Genomic DNA, 21,070 nt, shown 5'->3' with positions numbered 1-21,070 from the left:
CTATAACATATGGGAACCATGGCTGACCCATTAAATATAGCCACTACACCCCCCTCCTCTCTCCAATACCAGTAAATAGGAAGGGCAACGAGAAAGGTGCTCCCGGGGGGTGGGGAAGACCCCAGGACCCTTCCCCCTTCCTTTCCTTCTCCCCCCTCCCCACCACTCCGTCCCCCCCCCCTCTCCCCTCTTTCTTTCCTTCTTCGGGAGTCTAGTCACTGGGACCACTGAAGGGCCTGAGTGGACAACCACACACTCGGGTGGATATTCAGTGCCCCCTCCCCTCTGTCAACCCCCCCCCCCCGTTACAAAAAAAAAAGAAAAATACTTATTATGGCAGTACACTGAGGGAAGGGATCTCCAATATACCTGTAATGTGATGTATCAACGCCTCATAAAAAATGTTTGGTAAAAATGTATTTAATAATTTAAGAAAAAAAAAAAGAAATGTTGTATAAATAAAAAATGTTTTTATTGTTCCGCTTTGACACACACACACACACACACACACACACACACACACACACACACACACACACACACACACACATAACAGCGGCGGTAGTGGCGCAAAATCCTTATTTTCCTCATCCTCTCCCTTGACGGATGGCTCCATGCTCACTGCCGTGCGCGTGCGGTCCTATTATAGAAAGACTGACTAAGCACAGCCATTTATAAGTGCCGCACGCTCGGCAGAGCGCACGCGGCCACTATATAACAGCCCTAAGACTGGAAAAACTTCCAGAGTTATCTCAATCTTCAAAAGTAGGGCCAAAAACACTGTTTCAAACCACAGGCCAATCTCTCTTCTCCCAATACTATCCATTCATATTTCCTTAGCCAATTCTAATCTGGCTTTCACCGCAAAAACTCTACAGTAATTACCCTCCTACGCACCGCCTTTCAAAAAACTCCCATGCACCTCCTAAAGGTTTGCAATGAGATTCAGTGTGGAATGCAACTCGGAAAACTTACTTGTGCAATATTCCTAGATTTTGCAAAAGCTTTTGATACTGTTGCTCATGTTATCACTCTAAACAAACTTCAGTGCCCTGGAATAGAAGATAGGAGAAAGGCTCAGGCGGTGCATCTGCTCCGGAGAAGAAATGTTGCAGACCGGGGCTCTTTACTGGTAAATAGCTTTATTCGCACATAGCAGCCGAAAAAAAACAACTCTTACGCATTTCGCGTGTCACTCCGCGCTTTATCAAAGAGGAATAGGGGAACATGTTTTAAACTGGTTTAACTCCTACCGATCATGTAGATCCTAACATGTGTCTATCTTGGGCTGCAACTCCAACCCCTTGAATATCATCTGCGGTGTCCTGCAAGGCTCTGTTCTGGGGCCCCTCCTCTTTTCAGTCTTCATCAATGATCTACCTTCAGCTTGTAAGAGAGCTTCAATGCACATGTACCGTATGCAGATGACACAATCTTATAAACTCACAGGCCTAGCTTTCCTGACTTTGAACACATACTTCAATCTTATTTTTTGAGACTTGAAAACTGGATTTCCCAAAACAAACTGTTTTTAAACACCGACAAGATGGTAACAATGGTATTTGGGACCAAGGTTACATTTCTAAAGCTACCAATGACGGAGCTTCAGATCGTAACCAATTCTAATAGCATCCTACCTCTTGTCATGAGTTTTAAATATCTGGGCATATGGTTTGACTCCCATTTAACATTTGGGTTGCACATTGATACCCTGACATCCAAAACCTATGCCAAACTGAGTGTACTTTATAGGAACAAATCCTCCCTAACTCAGCTGGTCAGAAAGCAGACCGCACAACAGATGCATATGCCAATTATTTACTATGGGACATAAAATATTGCACAGCACTCCAAACTCACCATGGCACACTAGATACACGATACCCTTCAACTCAAAATTATGCTTTGTCCTTCAATGAAACTACAACACACATCACTGCAAAATGCTCGAAGAACTAAATTGGTCATCACTTGAGTCTAGACGCACAGTTAATCTTTCCTGTCATGCCTTCAACTACTTTCTGTGCAAGCTACCTGCCTATCTGAACAAGCTCCTCACCCCTACCACATGCAGCACTTATCACCTGAGATCTGACTCCAAAAGACTGTTCCCGGTGCTAAGGTTAGACAAAGTTTCCGGCCGCTCCTCCTCTTACCGTGCACCTCACAACTGGAACAATCTACCAGAGACTCTCACACCCGCCACCAGTCTAAGTTCTTTCAAAACTAAAGCTGGCTCATATTTTAATCTGGTCTATAACTGTTACATATGCCTATAATATATTATCTTTAACTGTTCATGCAATGTCTTCATATATAATTGTAGCGGGGTACCCCCTGGCTACTATTCTACCCAATGGGCTGGCAGTAAACCCTGGTATTTACAGGTTTGCCAGTAGATGGTATGGGGTTTTCCCCTTCACCTTTGGTACTGCCCTTGAGTGACAGCAGAGGGTGGTACATCCTGTTGTAGCTGGGACAACATGGTGCCCGCCTTCTGGCTGCACTTAAGGGCAGGGCCGAGCTAAATTTGGAGGTTGTTCCTTCCCACTTGAGGGAGGAAGGTCACACGACTGGGAGCCTGAGATTGGGGCCTACCCATGTGCTCTTCCCTGCGGGGAGGAGTGAGTGTTATTATACCTCTGCCTCCGCTTGGGAGGTGGGGAAGAGCTAGGATGGCTGCAGGTGCCCTTGTCCTGAAGTGACGGTCCAGGCACCATCTCCAGTGAGAGCTGATCTAAAGAGACTGTATCCGGAGAAGACTGCTGAGTAGCTGTTGTGTTACTGCAAAGTGTGTAATAATAAACTGTTCCTGTTTGCAATATACATTTGCCTGGTGTGTGATCTAACTGTGTGTGGGGGGGGAAGGGGAGAGAGGTACAAGTTCTACCATGGGAGATCATCTCCATATTCCTGGAACCTACAGCAGATAGAGGCACTGCACTACTATGTATTATGTGGGGTATGGACCCCAGAAGCCTGTTCCTGTGTACCAAAGTCATCGCGGATGACTTAGCCCTCTTGTTACTAGCAGGTATGCACCACATACACCCTGTAAAGTCCTCTATCTGCAATTGGGTGGGGGGGGGAACACTGTTACATAATGTACAGTATAACCATGTATTTGCCATCATACTGTAACTCTGTTCCCAGGACATACTTGAAACGAGAGGTAACTCTCAATGTATCACTTCCTGGTAAAACATTTTATAACTAACTAAATACTAGTTCACTGTCTCTATTCAAAGAAGAAGTATTGCCTAGAAAATTAGACACATCACCTAGGGATTGTAGTGGTGTTGGGGGGGGTAAATGCCAATAATAACGATAGGCTTAGAAAAAGAGAGGTCAATCTTGCCAACTACATTTTCAAATGAAGGTGAGCTACGGGGGTTAATTAGTAACTCAAATTGTATTGATTCGTCAATATAAAACAACACCCCTCCACCTCTCTTTGACCGATCCTTCCTAAAGATTGAGTGACCTTGAACAGAAATAGATGTATCCAGAGATTTGGGATTTAGCCATGTTTCAGTAAGAGCTATGGCTTTTGGATTACACAGGAAGCACCGTGCCCTTGTTCATGCCGTTTGTGCAGTAAGCTACAAATATTTACAGTGGCAAAAGGTAGTCCATTTGCACATTTAAAAGGGACATTTTCAGTGGTGTAGACGTTAGTGGAAAAGGGAGGACCTGGGTTGTATTCAATATCACCTGCCAATGATAGTACCATTGAGAGTTACCTATCGTTTCAAGTATGTCCTGGGAACAGAGTTACAAAAAACACGAACGTTTACAATGGCAGTTTGATGTATTGGTGCTAGGTGTGCTGTATTTCAGAACACGCAACCACCATTCAGAATGTAGTCTTTTGCGTAATCACGGGCGTATGATTACACAGTCTGACCACACAGGGAAAGAGTTATTGGGCTGACAGAGTAAGATGTTTAAGTAATGTTACAGTAATTAAGAGAATTGCAGTCAGTAACGTTATAGGTAAAAGAGATATGAACTTACAACAGTAGTCTGGCAAAAAGTGATGAAGAGCAGTTGCAAGGATTTAGTACAGAAAGTGTAGCATGCATGAATATTCAGGATTCCAAGGTCAAAAGGTGTGCATTACAATACATCCGAAGAAGATCATTCTGATGTCCCAAAAGCTTGTATACAACTATATCTAGAAGGAAATCTCATGACAAGCAACACATGTACATTCCTCCAAGACCCAAGGTATATGGCTATTTAAACAATGGAAAAAAGCAGACAATGAATAGGGGCCATATTTACTCATTGAATTGGAGGCGCAAGAATCAGAAGGAGGCTGATGATGATGGTGTGAGATAAAATAGTTTTTTTTTATTTCTCATTAAGTCTGGTGTGCCGCAGTCTTACACTTGATTTGGTCTTATGGGGTAACACTTCTTCATATATATCTTATGTGTTTCTGTCAGCATTCCACAATTTATAATGCTTCTTTTTGACCACAACTTTGAGTGACGATATCAATTTTATATTAAAATGAATAAATATATGAAATGAATATAAAACAAGACAGAGTCCAAAAGTGTGGGAGTCAATTCTGGCAGGGTTCAGTACATGACACAGAATTTCTGGGAACGCAGTTTACAGCAATACACAAATTATAATTGTAACTTTTTTTGGGACATACTCAACCTGATTCCTTCTGCTCACTGTAATAGTTCTGATACACAGTCAAAGTTCCTAGGATCACATTCCCTTTCTGGAACTATCTTCACTAATCGTAGTCATCATCAGTAGCCTTCCCATTCTCTTTTAACCTGGAGCACTTGAGCCAGTGTCCTTTCCCACTACTCTGATTCTAGACACAACTAAATTCTCTTGGATGCCTATACTTAGAATATGAATGGCAAGACTAAGAGTGCTATGTATCAAGCCTGACATAACTCTGTAACTGACACTTAGGCCCAGATGCACAGAGCTCCTTTATTTAACAAGACGTTAACTTAAATTAAGTGCTAGAGCTTCAAAGCTCACTCAAGCAGTATTAAGGGCTGTTTTTGGGCCACAACGAGCCCTTGCGTTACTATAACGGACGTAAGTGCTAATGAAGTGTTCCCTCTAACAACGCATATCTACAGGGGTCACTTGGAGGTAGATTTTGACTATACTATGATTGTACAACGAACTTCATAGACATAGATTGTGGATCTTTCTCCTATCTCCACATAAGCTGTTGGTGAATACCATTTAAGGAACCCCTCTGGTAGTTCTTATTATGAACTCATGTGTGGACATAATGGTTAAATACTGTATATAGGTACTATTTTATACACAACAAAATCCAATGGTCTTTCAATTACTACTTCCTAACTTGGATACCACTCTGGTTGTTTAAAGACTACTATTGTAACACTCTGCTATATATTGTACAAGCAGTAATTTATATACGGTGACTACCTTATAAGGCACTCTATACAGAATGACTTTCTTCGTCTTACACCCTTACACAAGCTGACAGTGACTACAATTTAAGGAACCCCTCTGGTAGTTCTGATTATGAACTCATATGGGAACATAATGGTTAAATACTGTATATAGGTACTATTTTATACACAACCAAATCCAGTGGTCTTTCAATTATTACTTCCTAACTTGGATACCACTCTGGTTGTTTAAAGACCACTATTGCAATACTCTGCTTTATACTGCACAAGCAGCAATTTATATACAGTTACTACTTTATAAGGTACTCTACACAGAGTGACCTTATTTACTCTCCTCTCTACATTTAGTTGGCATTTACCTATCACAGCCACTGAGAGTATTTAAACATCAGCAGCTACTAGTCTATATATACCTAACACTGGTCTATATTAGCTATTGCATAATTCAGGTGGAGACTCTTTTGTATCCCACACACTGATTATTTGTTCCCTAAACTACTGTGGGAACGCAGCGATCATTATGATTTGATCCCATTGCTTATTTTTTTATTAGTGGCCGATTTACTTAGGTCACCATTAGTACTGGAACTGGATCCAGAGTCCATCACGGGACACACACTAGGATCACGGTTGCATCTAAGTTGTTTTAATACCCATTATTTTATTATCTTGGTTGACATGAAACTATATTTTAAAATACTTATCTTTACATTATTAGCTGAGTGCCCTTAATAGGTTTCTTTTTCTTGTTTTGTCTGATACCTTATATAGCTATTGGTGCACCGCTGATTTCACACACACTTAGTAGATGTAGCGGGGGCCCTCAATTAGTATATCCTTTTAAAGGAAGCCAGGGGGAGGGGGCTACAGGTGTGAGTAGTAAAGTTCAATAGTATGCTGGGATACAGCATTCCCAGTTTAGTTCAATGCTAGAGCTGCTGCCCTAAATAGCAGTAGTTGTGGATTTTGATCCTTTTGGGCGGGCACCAGTACCCCCTTCATCACAAGGGCTCATATACCTGTCAGTATTAGTCTTATGCAATTATTTTAGGAGATGGGGGAGGGGGGGAGTGACTCATTTAAATATACTTTGCATGTCTCATTAACATATATCCCAGGTTCCTCAGGTTTGCTCCTTTTATTTTTTTTCTTAGCACAGTGGTCCCTTATTTAGAGGGAGGTTTAAGGAGATATGCTGTATACGACTTGAGACACTACTAAATTGAATTCATCATTCCCCTTAATAGAGCTTCTAGAATTCAGCTAGTCTTTTCCGCACAGTTTGGTTTTGTGAGAAGGGCTTTGAGAATAGCAAAGCATGCAAATCCGATCGGAAAGTGCTCTTTCCGCGTGGATTTTCACAACTCGTCACTACTAGAATATGCCCCTGGAAGTCCTACGTATTTCACTAGAGTCCCAAGTGCTATATATACCACCACACAAGCACACCCTTAGACAACACATGAGCACAAAAGGAAGCACGCCTGAGATACCTGGGAGATTTGTCTATTTAAGTAAATTAAATATACTTTGCAGATCCATATTGACATATCTCCCAGGAATCACAAGTGTGCTCAGGTGTTTCCTCACGTGTTGGCTCTCTCTCCAAAACCCATCATTCGGAATCTGGATGGAGCTAATGCCACCTTTAGGTAAGACAGACAGCGCAAATCATGTTATTTGAAGACAACGTAAGGCAGTGTTAATTTAACATGATGTTAAGACGATGCGAGTGAGATCACTAATGGCTGTTGTTTTTACATATAATTTGCTTTGTGGATTTGTGTTAATCTCAGGGAAAATAACCTTCGTTTTTGATTTTGATAACAGTATGTTATGAGCCATGCATTGCGGATCTGGGCGTCAGACAGGTATTGTCAACATGCATCTTTTACAGGGCTGCCGAAAGGGGGTTAGAGCCGGGACAAGTGTCCTGGGCCTGGTGGCTGTGGGGGGAATGGTCGGCTGGCCGGCCGGTGGTGGAAGTTGGGCCACAACCTCTGTGTCCAGCTGTCGGGCCTCTGGTTGCACTGCTGGGCCGTCTCCCAGCTCTCCTCAGATGCTGCCTCCTCTTCCCATGTCGGGCCTCTCTCTCTCCAACCTGGGTGCACCCGGAAGTCTTGCTCAACTTCTGTCATACACTGGAGGGAGGCCCGGCGTGGGACGAGGCAGCAGCTGGGGAGAATCGGGGCCTGGCAGTGGCAACCAGAGGTAAGTGGTAAATGTATTTGTGGGGGTTGGTAAGTGTATTTGTGGGGGATGGTAAGTGTATTCGTGAGGGGGATGGGGGGTAGTAAGTGCATTTGTGGGGCTGGTAAGTGTATTTGTGGGGTGTAGTAAGTGCATTTGTGAGGGTGTGCTAATTATATTTGTGGAGGGGGAATTGTATTTGAGGGGTGGTGGGAATTGTATTTGGGGGGGGGTGGTGGGATTTGTATTTGTGGAGGGTGTGGTGATGTTTGTATCTGGGGGTTAGTAGTGTTGTTTGTATCTGGGGTTGTCTGTAGTTTATCTGGGGCATGTAGTGGTGTCTGTATCTGGGAGGGTGTAGTGATGTATGTATTTGGGGGGTGGTTTTTTATTGGGAGGGAGTATTGTGCGTGTATTGGTGGGAGGTGGGGTAGTGTGGGAGGGGGAATTGTATGGGTTTTGGGGAGGAATTGTGAGTATGGCCAGGGGAGGACGCGGCAATGAGTGTGAGGAAAGGGGAGATTGAGTGAGATGGGGTAATTGATTGATAGCAGAGGGGGGGGGGGAGAGAAGAGAGGGGGTGTAAGAGAGGGAGGGGGAGAGTGAGGAAGAGGGGGAGAGTGAGAAATAGAGGGAGGAGAGAAATACAGGTGTGATGAAAGTGAAGTGTGAAGGTGTGACCCCTCATTTATATGAGGTAGCCACAGAACATGAACTGGTGTGTTAAGAGGGAACCATTTTAATTATACAAGAGCAGAGCAGAATTTCCCTCTATTGCAACACTGTGAAACAATCCACTCGCCAATTAATATAGTTTGCTAGTAAACATTTCCAGATAAAGATACATTGATTTACTAATAAGTAATATTTCATATACTCACCGTTTTTCTTTTTCCAGGGAGAGACTGAAGAAAGCAGCAAACAGATAGCCATTAGTGTGTGCGCATTTCCAATCCTACATACATACCCCACTATTAAATATTGCATCTGCCCCTCCCATGGCAGGCAGTGAACTTAAGGCCAACAGAACTTACACACTCAGACTTGACGCTCCTCTTGCCAGTCTCCATTCCTTCTGTAAAGGATCCTTGCAGCTAAAAACATGTCTACCTTACCAGCAAAATGTAAGGTGGAGGTGACTGGTGGTTTGCAGGTGGGGATGTATGGCTGGTGGATATCCCTACTCATCCACAGCAGTCTGTTTGGTGATAGGATGGGCATATAATATCACTATAACCACGTATTACGTGGATGGGATTATACCATTTTGCCCAGTGTTATTGTAGACTTTCTAGACGTTAAGGAGATACGCCACCACATGTTACTATCAGAAGCTGTCATTTCTAGGGACAATGTATACATCTGAAAGACGTCATATTGGAAAATCAGTGATGATGCAATTTAAAATATTGATTTATATTTTTATGTAGTGCTGCTTCTACAAATTGTGCTGTATATCAGCGACTTCAATCATTTATGATCCAGTAGGTTACTCTAGGTTTTTTGCATCATGAAGGTACATGTGGCAGATCGGCAGGCATGGCTGTATGATTGTTTATTATATGGTATTGGAGATAGATGGCTGTTTTCTGGAGAGAAGCTGGATAGGATTTAAGGAATACAATTTGATTTATCTTGGCCATTGGGAGGGTAGGCCTGTGACATACAGCTGGGACCTTATGCACACAATCTCTTCGATTGAAATCCACGCCACACTGAAAGCGGCATCAATTAAGGTATCTATGTATTCACATTGGGGGCCGGTGCAGTGTTGATAAGACCTGTATTTCCTCATCTCATCCATGTGTCCCTGAAGTTACATATTACGCCTATTAGCGAGTAAAGACACAGACTATTAAAAAGAAACAATGACACTGAGTTTGAATCAGGGGTACCTGGTGTCAGCTCCTTGTGACCTTGGGCAAGTCACTTTATCTCCCTGTGCCTCAGTCACTAAAAACATAGATTGTAAGCTCCACGGGGCAGGGACCTGTGTCTGTGCTGTGTACCACGCACTATACTGTGAGGCGCTTTGAGTCTGATTGGGTGAAAAGCACTATATGAAATAGTTATTATTATTATTTCAATTCCTACAACTCTTTTCATAGCACAGATACTGTGTGTTCAGTGCTGCTCACAATCAGTCCTCGAGGGCTATCATCAGACCAGGTTTTTAGGATTTCTCTAATTAACACATACTTAACCTTGTAGCCCAGCCTTAATTATCACCAAAACAACTTGCTTAGGTATCTATTGACCTGAAACTCTGGCTGTATTTAATTCTAAGGACTCCAGGTTGCAATTATTTTGTGTGAGATATACCTTTTTCCACTTAATATTTACCAAATGTAGTTGCAGATGACACAATATGGGGTAAAATTAGAGCATAATAAATATATAAAAGATGGTCAAAAAGCAGGAAGGGAAAATGAGGAATACATGGAAATGTTCATAAGAATATGGAACGGTACGAATCAGAACATAGAAAGAAAGAAAAAGAAAGAGGAGAAGAAATTGAGCCAGCATTAACACATCTGCAATCTAGAACATGATTTACGTGATTTCACTTAAATTGGCAAGACAATTAGTAACAATATCAGCTTGTAAATAGAAACCAAGCATGAGCTTAATAAATCACGATAAGAACTCACAAGCATAACATGATTTTATCCCGTTAAATGAGGACAATGGAAAATACTGTACCAATCCAAGCCAGATTTTGCCTGGAGGCGGCACTGGAACATAGCATTCTGAAATGTGCTCCACTATGTCCCGGGGGAACAGGCATGACACATGCACGGGCTACACATTATTGCCATTCTCACAGCAAAGACTACAGATGCTGAAATATTTGCTGTTGCAAAGCCATCTGTGGTGTTTAGTTACCCATACTTAGTGTTTAGGGATTTCATCACTGCTTTCAAGAAAAAAAGCCATGAGTTTTTTCGATGTTTAAAAAAAAAAAAAAGGCTTTTATTTAAATGGCAATAGCTTCTGGTCGAGCATTTCTGGTTATGGGACAGTTTTAAACATAGACAATCATGCCCCCGGGTTCTTTGACATGCCAGCTTATTGACACCAGCGTATCAGAACACTTACCCATTTCCTCCAGTTCTGATGTCATGGATTTTGATCGAAGGGAAATTGCAGGTGGGGTAACACGCTTTGTCTGCTGTGGCACTAAAATCATTGAAATAACGGATAAGCATTTGTGATCGATAGAAAAAAAAATGACAATGCACTACGATACAGTAATTGTGCTGGTCCCATTCTCTTCTCAAATGAATGTACAGCCCGCCTACAGTATTGTATCCAACTCGGATTCCAGCCTAGTGACACAGAGCTTTGGTTGACCATTGCTCTTGCAGATTTTTTTATGCTACCAAACTGAAATGACCTCAGCCTATCCTCTGCAAGAACGTATACATCTAAGGCCGGGGCCATGGTACAAAATACAGCGCTGACGCTCATGCTCTCCTGCTCAAGCAGGAGCTTTTTTGTGTCCTGGCATGAGCGTCAGCGAGCGCGCTTGTAAGGCGGGTGGGAGGCGGGGCTAGCGCGCACGTCACTGCGCCGACATCACGGAGTGCCATTGACTGTTGCTGGTCACGTGACTGTCCCTCCACTTCCCTCAGTGTGAAAAATTAAATAATCTGTTGGCTGCAATTCCACACGCCTCCGCATGCCTGCAGAAGCGTGCGGAAGCGTCTAGCAAAGCCCCACACATGCCGGCTGCAGGAGGTAAGTTTCCTGTCTCAGCGCTGTATTTTGTACCATGGCCCCGGCCTAAAGCAGGGCTGCTCAACTTCAGTCCTCAAGAACCCCAACAGGTCAGGTTTTCAGGTTATCCCTGCTTCAGCACAGGTCGTGCAGTCTTTGACTGAGCCTGTGATTGAGCCACCTGTGCTGAAACAGGGATATCCTGAAAATCTGACCTGTTGGGGGTCTTGGTGACTGGAGTTGAGCGCCCCAGATTTAAAGGTACTCTGTCCCAAAGCATCAATCTCCCAACATGATATCCCTACACATTTCTTATAGTATCCCTAATGTTGTATAGACTTAAATAAAAGCTATCACTTGGGGCAAGGCCTTCCTTTGCCTTACGTTGTAATTTCCATGTCACCCTTATCTCCAGTATTTGCACTTTATTTACCTTGTATTGCATATGTTGTAAAACAATGCATACTGTACACTGTGGTGCCCTAATAATGAAATACTACATACATAGCTATCTTACTGCAACATCTCCCATACCTCCTGCCCACCTCCAAAACCGTCAAAAAAAATCATCCCTTCCAAATACCAGGTACTATATTTGGATGTCTAAAACAACATAATAATGGTCTCTGAGGAATCAGGGTCTTGCAGGCCTCCACAGGGATGCTACGGATTCCTGAAATGTGAAACCTACCAGAAATATGAGTGAGTTAGGAGCTTCACTCTGGCCTCCAAGGTCACCTTGTTAATAGTATATTACAGCCGATACAGAGCTATTGTACGGTCACAGCGTTAGATAAGAACTACAGTAAATGCATTTATATAACACCACCTTTAATGAAAAGGTACTCAACTCTAAAGAGGAAACACTGGTTGACATAGTCATTACCCATTTGCTGTTTGGATTAGTGCCTTCACTTGTACATCCAGGATGAGAGTCAAATTTTAGATCACGCTCTCCCAGTACAGAGCATTTATGATTGGGTTGGGTTGACACATACATTGTGACTTACAATATAAGCAACAAAGACTTGCCGAAGCAAGTAAAAAGACCCCTTTTGAACTAGCACTTATAAGCATTATGAGTGCAAGTTAAAAAGGGGTCTTTTTACTTGCTTCGGCAAGTCTTTGTCGGCATATATACCTATACCCTTGGCACCAGTTATCCAATATAACAGATCCAATAGAACAGACTGTAGCAAGAGCCTTCCCCCTCTTTCCCCTATTCCCATTTATTACAATATAAGCAACTTTCCTACCAACATTATCTGATCATGTGCATTTGTACGGAGCCCTACATTGTTCAAGTTGTGCTTGGGAATTTAACTTAGTTACAGTACAGCAAAGAAGATGAACTTTATCCAGATCAGCGCAGGCAGAAGGTGCGCGAAATGTATATATAAGAGAGAGAAGAAGAGTGCAAGTTGGGGAAAGTAAGAAAGTACAGGACATCATCACTGTATACTGTACCTTTCTTCCTCATGGCTTCCTCCATTTCAGGGTTCCTAGTCACCATGACGACTTTAACCATTAGGTTATTTCCTCCCTGCCGAATCATATTTACAACCTGACGATGTCCCACTTTCACAACATTCTGCCCATTTACCTGAGAACAGGAAACACTGGATCTCAGGCAGACTGAATAAGGATTAAATACTATCCAACCACTGAATCAATAATTAACCTCTCCATAACAAATCTTCCTCTAGGTCCCTATCTTCACAGACAAGGTGACACCCAACAGTACTCCCATAGAAACTTTAAGATTTGACATTATTATGTATTGAATCAGCTTAGCAAACTGTTCATTCTTGTGATCTTTAAATATGTATTATATACAAATGTATAAATGTAGTACCACAAAGAGTAGATGCATACAGAACTTGAACTGAAGGCACCCAACAAGAGGCCACAATGCAAAACAGGCAAACGAGACATAATAATTAATAGAAATTACTTTGCATCTGTCTGTATTCTACTATGTAATTGTATTGTATTGTATTGTATTACATGACAAAAGTTTGTAAGTATAAAAATAGGGTCTGATCTCTTCATAAAGATAAAGTTTATAGATGGATACCAGCAGCATGGACATATCTGTAGGCAGAGTGAGTGATGTGCTCACCCACAAGCTTTCTACGGTGGAAGACCGGATTCTGGGATATATAGACCATTTGGTCTGACCCAGCATTGTCAGTGTGTATATGCTTAACTATACACATAGGTCTGTGTGTGTATAGACATGCGCATTATCTTTCAGTAACAGATTTTGATTTAATTACATGGCACATAAGAATCAATAAGCAACATTCCTGGATTCCTGTACTGGTGTTACAGGGTTTAATGGCCTAATAATCACTAATCTTATCATTGGAATCATTACAGTGAATACAAATCTGTTCATTGTCTATTTTCAGCCAGTCCAAGAATGAGATGTAAAATAAATAAAATAGTTCCATTTTTTTTTTTAGCAAATCAGTTTTCTATTCCCCAGGAGAGGCGTTCCCAGTTCTGCTACACTGTCCTTTACGGCTTTCATTTGTTGTGCTGTTTCTTTGGGTTCCTAAACTTAATGAGTCTGCAGCAGTGCCTAATCCTCCATGCAAACCTCCTGCTAGGTCATGCAATTTAAAACAATCAAATCCAGGCTAAATTTCAGATTCACATCAAGGACAGAGATCCACAGATATGCCATGGTCATATACATGATCGTGTGGGGAAAAAAAATCTAGTAGATTACTTACATTCCGATAAGTAAACCTGCCCTTCCCACTGAGGCTACATTTTATTGGGATGGGTTGCAAATGAAATCCCTGTGATTCTATAACGCTCAGTGTTTTCTTACTGCATGCTTCATAAAGCATTATTAGCTTACTTGAACACCATAGAAAAGGCTGCAGCTGCACGCATCATTGTGAAGGAACAAAAGCTCATTTAGATTTCTTTTCCCAGGATTTAGCATAGAAGGTCAGAACAGGCCGTGTGCCACCATGTATAGCAGGGCTCGTCAGCCGATTCTCCAAAGGGGCCAGCCCACAAAACATTTAGGACTAGAAGGGCCATAAGCTTATTGTAATGTCATTTTAGATATATTTAAAAACTTGAAAATGAGATCATAACATTTTGGAAGCTTGTATAATATCTGTACCATATATATTTACAATACGTAACTTACAAGGGGGTTTTAGTGTGACAATTTGCACTTTACTGCCTGGTAGTCACTTTGCAATGCTAAAGCTCATTACAAAACAGTAATAGACAAAGTTACTGTATCTAAAATATCTAAAGTAGGCCCTGGTGTTTTTGCCATCAGTCACTTTTATTATTAATAAGTCAGTTTGAGTAACAAATTGCGAAAGAAGCAGAAGATACATTTAATTTCTAGTACAGTGTGTATGTCATATTCATGTTAATAAATATATCACCTAACAAAGAATGGCGTGTATTAGCTACTTTACGGTCAGGTCTGTTGCAGAATGTTCTACCAGAGAAAAGGTTTAAATGTGATGATTTCTGTAAAAAAAACTGTGCAGTAATTACCTCAATTAAAAAGTCGCCCATCCTCAGCCCCGCCCTCCAAGCCACGCCTCCTTCATCCACGCTTTCCAGGTACTGCAGTGCTGGGAACGCCGGCGTTGGAGTAAACTCTTCAATTGGGGTTTGCGCTGGAAAAAAAAAATCATAAAAACAAATGACATTTTTCAAGTTTGCATCCATGAGAACCTGCAAATATTGGGTCAGCCCAAATACTACATCCGATCCCATCCTAACAATGCTCAGTGCTCAGAACTTGTAAGGAGCGTCATCGAGCATTGTACTGTATCATGCATATGTGGACCAAAAGCGTTGTTACCCATCTGGCTAATAGCCACTTATAGACTTGCCTCGTGGGTACATAGACAGGACAATTAAAGAGATTTGGTAACAGTTTAATTAGAAAGTGTGGATCTCTCCTACTCGCCGTAGTATATGTAAGGCTGTGAATACAGTATGAAGGCCCATACTGAGGAGAGCAGAGGTTGGGAGAAGGAGGAGTGAATGATAATATTCTGAAACGTGTTAACAACAGGCTGAGATACATAAAGTTCTATAGACAGGGATCCAGCTGGCAAATGACAAATACTGCTGTAGCAGTCTCCCCGCCTTAACTCCGGTGAGGGGGAACTGCTCAGCTGGTTAGCAGGTCTGTAGAGCTCTGCACGATCGGGGTGAAGTGGCGGTGGCCATTTTGGATCTGGTGCGCATGCACAGTTGCGACCAGTGCGGCGGCCATCCTTGAAGGGCTCCAATAGGAACTAAAGACTACAAGTCCCAGAAGGACTTGCAGGAAAGGGCACGAGCAGCCATTTTGGATGGGAGGATCTCCTCCGCAGGACTGGTGATAGTGAGGCAGTCTGACGGAGGCACCGAGGAGACAGGTAGTGTCCAGGGAGCAGTAGCTTCCTGGATTAGGCCTAGTCCTTTCCCCTAGGCCCCAGCTAGCCCTGAGCCATATCAATTCAGTATTGCAGGGAAGGACCCAGATAGGGACCCCACCCACATTAGAGTGATAGCCGCCTTACTGCGCCGGTGGACGGACGTCCACGCGGCAGACTTCAGCCTTTGACAAGAGCTGCACGTGGCAGCACAGAGGTGGAACCCTCCGGCTGGAGATTAACGGCACACCGCTTCCTGGATAAGGCGTGAGGGGAGTTGTGTTTGAGGCCCTGCGGCATAGGATCTGATCCAGCAACATCATCTCCATATTCCCTGGTCTGGCCTGAGACCAGGAAGGAACCATCGTGCATCATCACATCACAAGGAGGGTAGCGCTACCTCACATTTGGGTGTGGGATTGTTCTGTGGACACCAGGTGTTTAGGTGCCCAGGGCACACTCACTACTTTGGGGGAACCGCACAGTGGTGTTGGGTATTGTACTATTGTTGATTTGTATTTGAGTGTTGTGTATGTTCTATGCCATTATAGTAAAGCCCAGTTATAATTATAGTGTGGTATTGTTATTAATGAGTATTGAGTCCTATGCGGAATCATCCCGCCCATGCTGGGATCTCTCATAGGTGGAGGCGCTGCACAGAAGAGAGAGAGAGACCTCACCCCAGGCGCCCAGAAGTGGTGGCTTAGGCCTCCTGTAAGCGTACACATAACAGCAGCGCACGTAGTCGCCCACAATTTCCCTTAGGCATAAGGAAAGGGGGTTATCCTGCTTTAACCTTCCAATTATCCTCCATGAATGTTAACCTTCTTATAAGCCTAATATTATGATTTGCAGTTACAACATTCAGCATTAATGAGCTGCACGGATTAGGAAAAAGCGTGTCCTGGTTTTTCTTTTGCGTGTTCAGAACCAGAACAAACATCAAAATGGAAACCCTGGGCGACAATGCAGAATTATGAGTCATGCTCCCACAAACAACTTGAGAATATATGCAGTTGTCCTGCAGTAAACCTGATAACAAAAGAGTGGCATCGACATGAGTGCTCAAGCACCTGGCATTGCAGAGAGTAGAAAGAAGTAGAGCAGTGAGAAAAGTACATCACCTCATTCTAGCAGTTGTAGCCCACCTTCTAATGAAAAAGAAGACAAATTCCAGTGTGGAAGGAAGCAGACTGCGCGTTCATTATGGTAATTTCTTCAAATTTGAAAATGCACCTTTTCCCAGACTAATTAAAGTAAGGGTTTGCTAAAGACTTTATCTCAAGACTTAATTGCAAATGCCTTATATAGCATGGTGTACATACAGTATCTACAGCAGCTTGTCTAGGTGTAGGCAACATTTGTGACTGGAATACGAGAGATTTGGGGGTCGTTTGCCAAGAGGTATTAACCAATACTGCACGGTAATACGAGTTTGTGAATGAACACCTATGTAGGGACGTTCCGGTCTTCTGTCCCTCACACCGACTGATGTTTCCTGCGGTACCATGAAGAGGGTTTGTGCAAAAAAGTGTTCTTTTCAGTAATCTGCTCTGTAGAATAAAAATCACTACAGTCACCCTGCACTGCCACGGACTGGCATGATTGATCTGGAGAGAGTGGAGTCCTCAATCATCATCCATGCAGACTACAGCTGTACATACGGTTCCCATTCTCTAAGGTGTAATACAGATGAGATCTTTCACATCTTGTATTCAATCGGCTTAATCTTAGTCGTTTGTACTTGTTAAAGGAAAACATATCTTTATGCTTCTTTGTGGGTACCATAGCACTCAGTCTCAGTCCAGCAGAGCAAGGAGACACCAGTGACCCTTAGTAATTATAAGAAAGAGTGTCCTCACCCTTCGCTCCTCTCAGCACAAAGCCAAATCCTTCACTGTCTTTCTTCTGCAACAGCACAGTCTTTTCTTTAATAATGTAGTCACTGAAATAAGAATGGAAATGTTAGTGTGGCTCCATCTATGATACAATGGAAGAGGCCAAGCAACCCTGATGTAAATTAGGCAATTGCTAAGCACATTTAGGCAATCCTAAAATCTATTTACAATGGTAATCCCTGTGGCGGACTATGAAACCATGAAACATGTAATGCCTCTAAATGTAATGTATTGCATACAATAAAACATATGAAGAAGATGCCCTTTCATGTAGTTATAGTTTGACAGAACATACATTGAGAACCTAAACCCCTTCAGTCCTGAAAAGGCCTGCAACGCATCACTCAGCCCCTTCAATGCTACTGGGGTTGAGGTTAGTCTTCTAAAAAAAAAAACACACAACTCGTAAAAAACATGTGTTCTAATCTACAGAAACAATGCAGCAAATGGAGTATTGCACAGTGCAATGGGCACAAAGCTTTAAACCATGATATTGTACAGCTCAACCCCCCCACCCCAATAACGCTGTGCTTGGAATCCAAAGAATCACATCACGCTATAAGCGGATCGTGTTAGAAATAATGTACAATTGTATGCATTGTACAATAATGTATTTAAGATACCTATAATTGTGTTGTAAAGTATTCATAAATACGAAAATTGGGAGCCACGCTTGCATCGCGTTATAAGCGGATTCGCGTTGTAACGGATCGCGTTGTAACGGGGTTGAGCTGTATTTGCTTTCTTGCTGCCAATGAGTGGGGATAATCCAGAAATTGCAGGGAAGAAATGATGGTATTTCACAGAGCACATTGTGGTGTGATGATGAAAAAACAAACTCACTTGATGAACAATTGGTAAAATCTAATACATCTTTCGAAACTAACTGAAGAGGACAACAAGAAAACCAAATATCCCAAATGATCCAGTGAAAATTGTGTACACAGATGAAACATACTGTAGGAAAGGGTTGTGTCTTGTTAGAAATAGTTTTATATACTTAGCAGTTATGTACATAAGCAGTGCATGCTTACGGTATACCTGTTCAGAATATTTACGTGAGGTCTAATTCTACACCAGTAATGTAATCTTAACATCTGGATATTAAATATGATGGTAGGTTATCAAAAAAGGCTGACAGAACTCAAACCATCAGCTGCAGAACTCCATAGATATGAAAAGTTGCAAGAAGCCGGCTTTTAATGTATGACTATGGTTCTGAATAACTGATGAAGCCAGCATTTCTGAGATCTCATGTGGTATAACCTGACCTTACAGAATGGAAGTTATAGAAGCACAGAAGAGGTCTTACCTATGGAGAAAATAAAAAATGTCATAGTATTGACTTTGCAAAAAATTTAATTTTTCACAACTCAGGGAAAATAATTGTAATCGCCACAGTGCAGTTCTCCAAGGACTGACAATTCCTCAGATGTGTAGTAAAAGAGCATTTCATATCAAGTATTCATGTTGTTTTAATGTAACTAAGATAGCTACAGAATACTTAAATGACGGAGGCACAGAGGGACATATTTAAGGTGTCTTCTAGCATCGGATTGTGTCCTAGGCCATAGCACTGCTTAATAAATGTGGCCCATAATCCTAAATCTGACATATATTCAGTATCTCTGTCCTGGGGAAGAGAGAAGGTTAGTTCTCTAATGCTTGTCTGTATAATATTTAGTCAATCAATTAAAAATGTATCACAATTCCCCTAATAAATTGTCTGATATATGAAATGACCATTGACATCAAAACAAAGATTCCAGTTTAATCTTCCTATCTTGCATCTATGGGGAAGCTGGTTCTAAAATAAGATTATTTAATGGCTTCGTTTTAACACATCTTATGGCCAGTACCAAATTTATTAAACACTCCACCATAACTCTTCACCAGTCTTAAGACTACATTGCGGTATGATTTCCTATATCATACTGGGCTCGTTATGAAGATTGTATATTCCAGCCATATTTATAGTAATACAATAGCCATAGTACCAAAGCCATACATCATCTTCTGGAATTCCTGCTCTCAGTAGGAGATTGGAACTTGCAGCAACACTTTAAACTGCAATCCCACATACAAGCTACGTAATATAATCAGATTGCTTTGTTGAATAGCTGCAATAAGGGGGGTTGCTGGATTTTATTTGAAGTACATAAATAAACATTTCACATTTAATAGAAAATAATGGGTTAATTTGAGAAATGTATAATGATATAATATAAAATATAATCAATAGCAGCTACGAGAAATATAGGGTTAACAACCCGCTTTAAACCCTTCACTGCCAGAGGGGCTAACTCGGTTTCCATTTTGTTTTTGCTCTGTGCCAGCAAAGGTTTAAGTCCAACTACAGTCCTCAAGGGCCACCATCAGGCCAGGTATTAGGGACCTCTCTGCTTCAGGGACAGGTGGCCCAATCCAATACCTGTGCAGAAGCAGGGATATCCTTACAACCTGACCCTTTTGGTGGCCCTTGAGGACTGGAGTTGGCCACCACTGGTTTAAGGTACCAACTTGAGCTTCAGCCTTTTAGCGCGTGAATGAATACTCCATAAGTACATTCTCACATTCGGGGGACTAACCTTCTGGTCCCAGATGAAACAAATTTTAAAACAACTTTTTGGGTAAAAAAAATTTCCGGCACAATTAACCAATTTTGCCATGCAATTTACTTATTTTATATATTTGTTTTCCCTTTTTCTTTAATATTTGCAAATTAAGATTTGGGCAAAATTCGTTAACCCCCCGCCCCCCTGTTAGCGGCGATTATTTTACTTAATCATACGAGTTAATGAGGACTTTGTAACTTACGTGGGGTAACATTAGGCATCTCCCACTCACCCTTACATTCCTTCATTTCAGGCTTACAATCTTTCATATGGCTTCTGCGGGGTGACGTTTTAAATTGTACAGGCAGTTGGCAGAGACAGACAGGAACAAACAGCAACACATACAGTACTGCCAGAGGAGGAGTCTGCCCAACACAGATTGCCCAAGAAGACGCAGTATGGACATGGTACAGATGAAGCACGTCCAATGGCCGCTTGCTTGAATTTCCATAAGATGTGGTTAGAGTTTCACAAAGAGACTTTAGGAAATATAACTAAAGTATATGGCACTTACTATAACAAATGTTGCCGTTTGCCTACACCACATTATGGAGGCTATTTATCAAAGTCTCCCGGCAGCAAAAATGCGGTACACAACTGCACCAGATGTTTCAAACACAAAGGAATCTCACTGCTTCCAAGGTCAAGTTTTCTTTGACAAATGTGGCAGTATTTTTTGCAATACCGTTTGCAGTACTTTTGTAGCAGGGGAACTTTCATAAATAACACCAGATATGGCAACTTCAGACCATTGCTTAGCAGATCTACCCCTAAGACGTACTTCCATACAATACACCAACTAAATCAAG

General features: G+C 42.0%; 1 protein-coding gene across 4 annotated transcripts in view; it reads right to left on the bottom strand.

The window, feature by feature from the left end:
• SHANK1 (SH3 and multiple ankyrin repeat domains 1) overlaps window positions 1-21,070 on the bottom strand; it is a 278,275-nt gene that overhangs the window by 17,471 nt on the left and 239,734 nt on the right. For 2 of the 4 annotated variants that reach the window (XM_075605770.1, XM_075605769.1), the window contains exons 15-19: window positions 17,611-17,693; window positions 14,874-14,998; window positions 12,804-12,939; window positions 10,716-10,796; window positions 8,498-8,521 (exon numbers count right to left, since the gene is read on the bottom strand). In XM_075605770.1, coding sequence (XP_075461885.1) covers window positions 8,498-8,521; window positions 10,716-10,796; window positions 12,804-12,939; window positions 14,874-14,998; window positions 17,611-17,693 — 449 coding nt within the window. The remainder of the gene's footprint in view (window positions 1-8,497; window positions 8,522-10,715; window positions 10,797-12,803; window positions 12,940-14,873; window positions 14,999-17,610; window positions 17,694-21,070) is intronic. The other 2 variants (XM_075605773.1, XM_075605772.1) reach the window with 1 other exon arrangement.

This window comes from Ascaphus truei, chromosome 6 (assembly GCF_040206685.1).
Source record: "Ascaphus truei isolate aAscTru1 chromosome 6, aAscTru1.hap1, whole genome shotgun sequence".
Lineage (NCBI taxonomy): Eukaryota > Metazoa > Chordata > Amphibia > Anura > Ascaphidae > Ascaphus > Ascaphus truei.
Note: the sequence above shows the minus strand (reverse complement) of the source record. Positions and strands in the feature narration are given on the sequence as shown.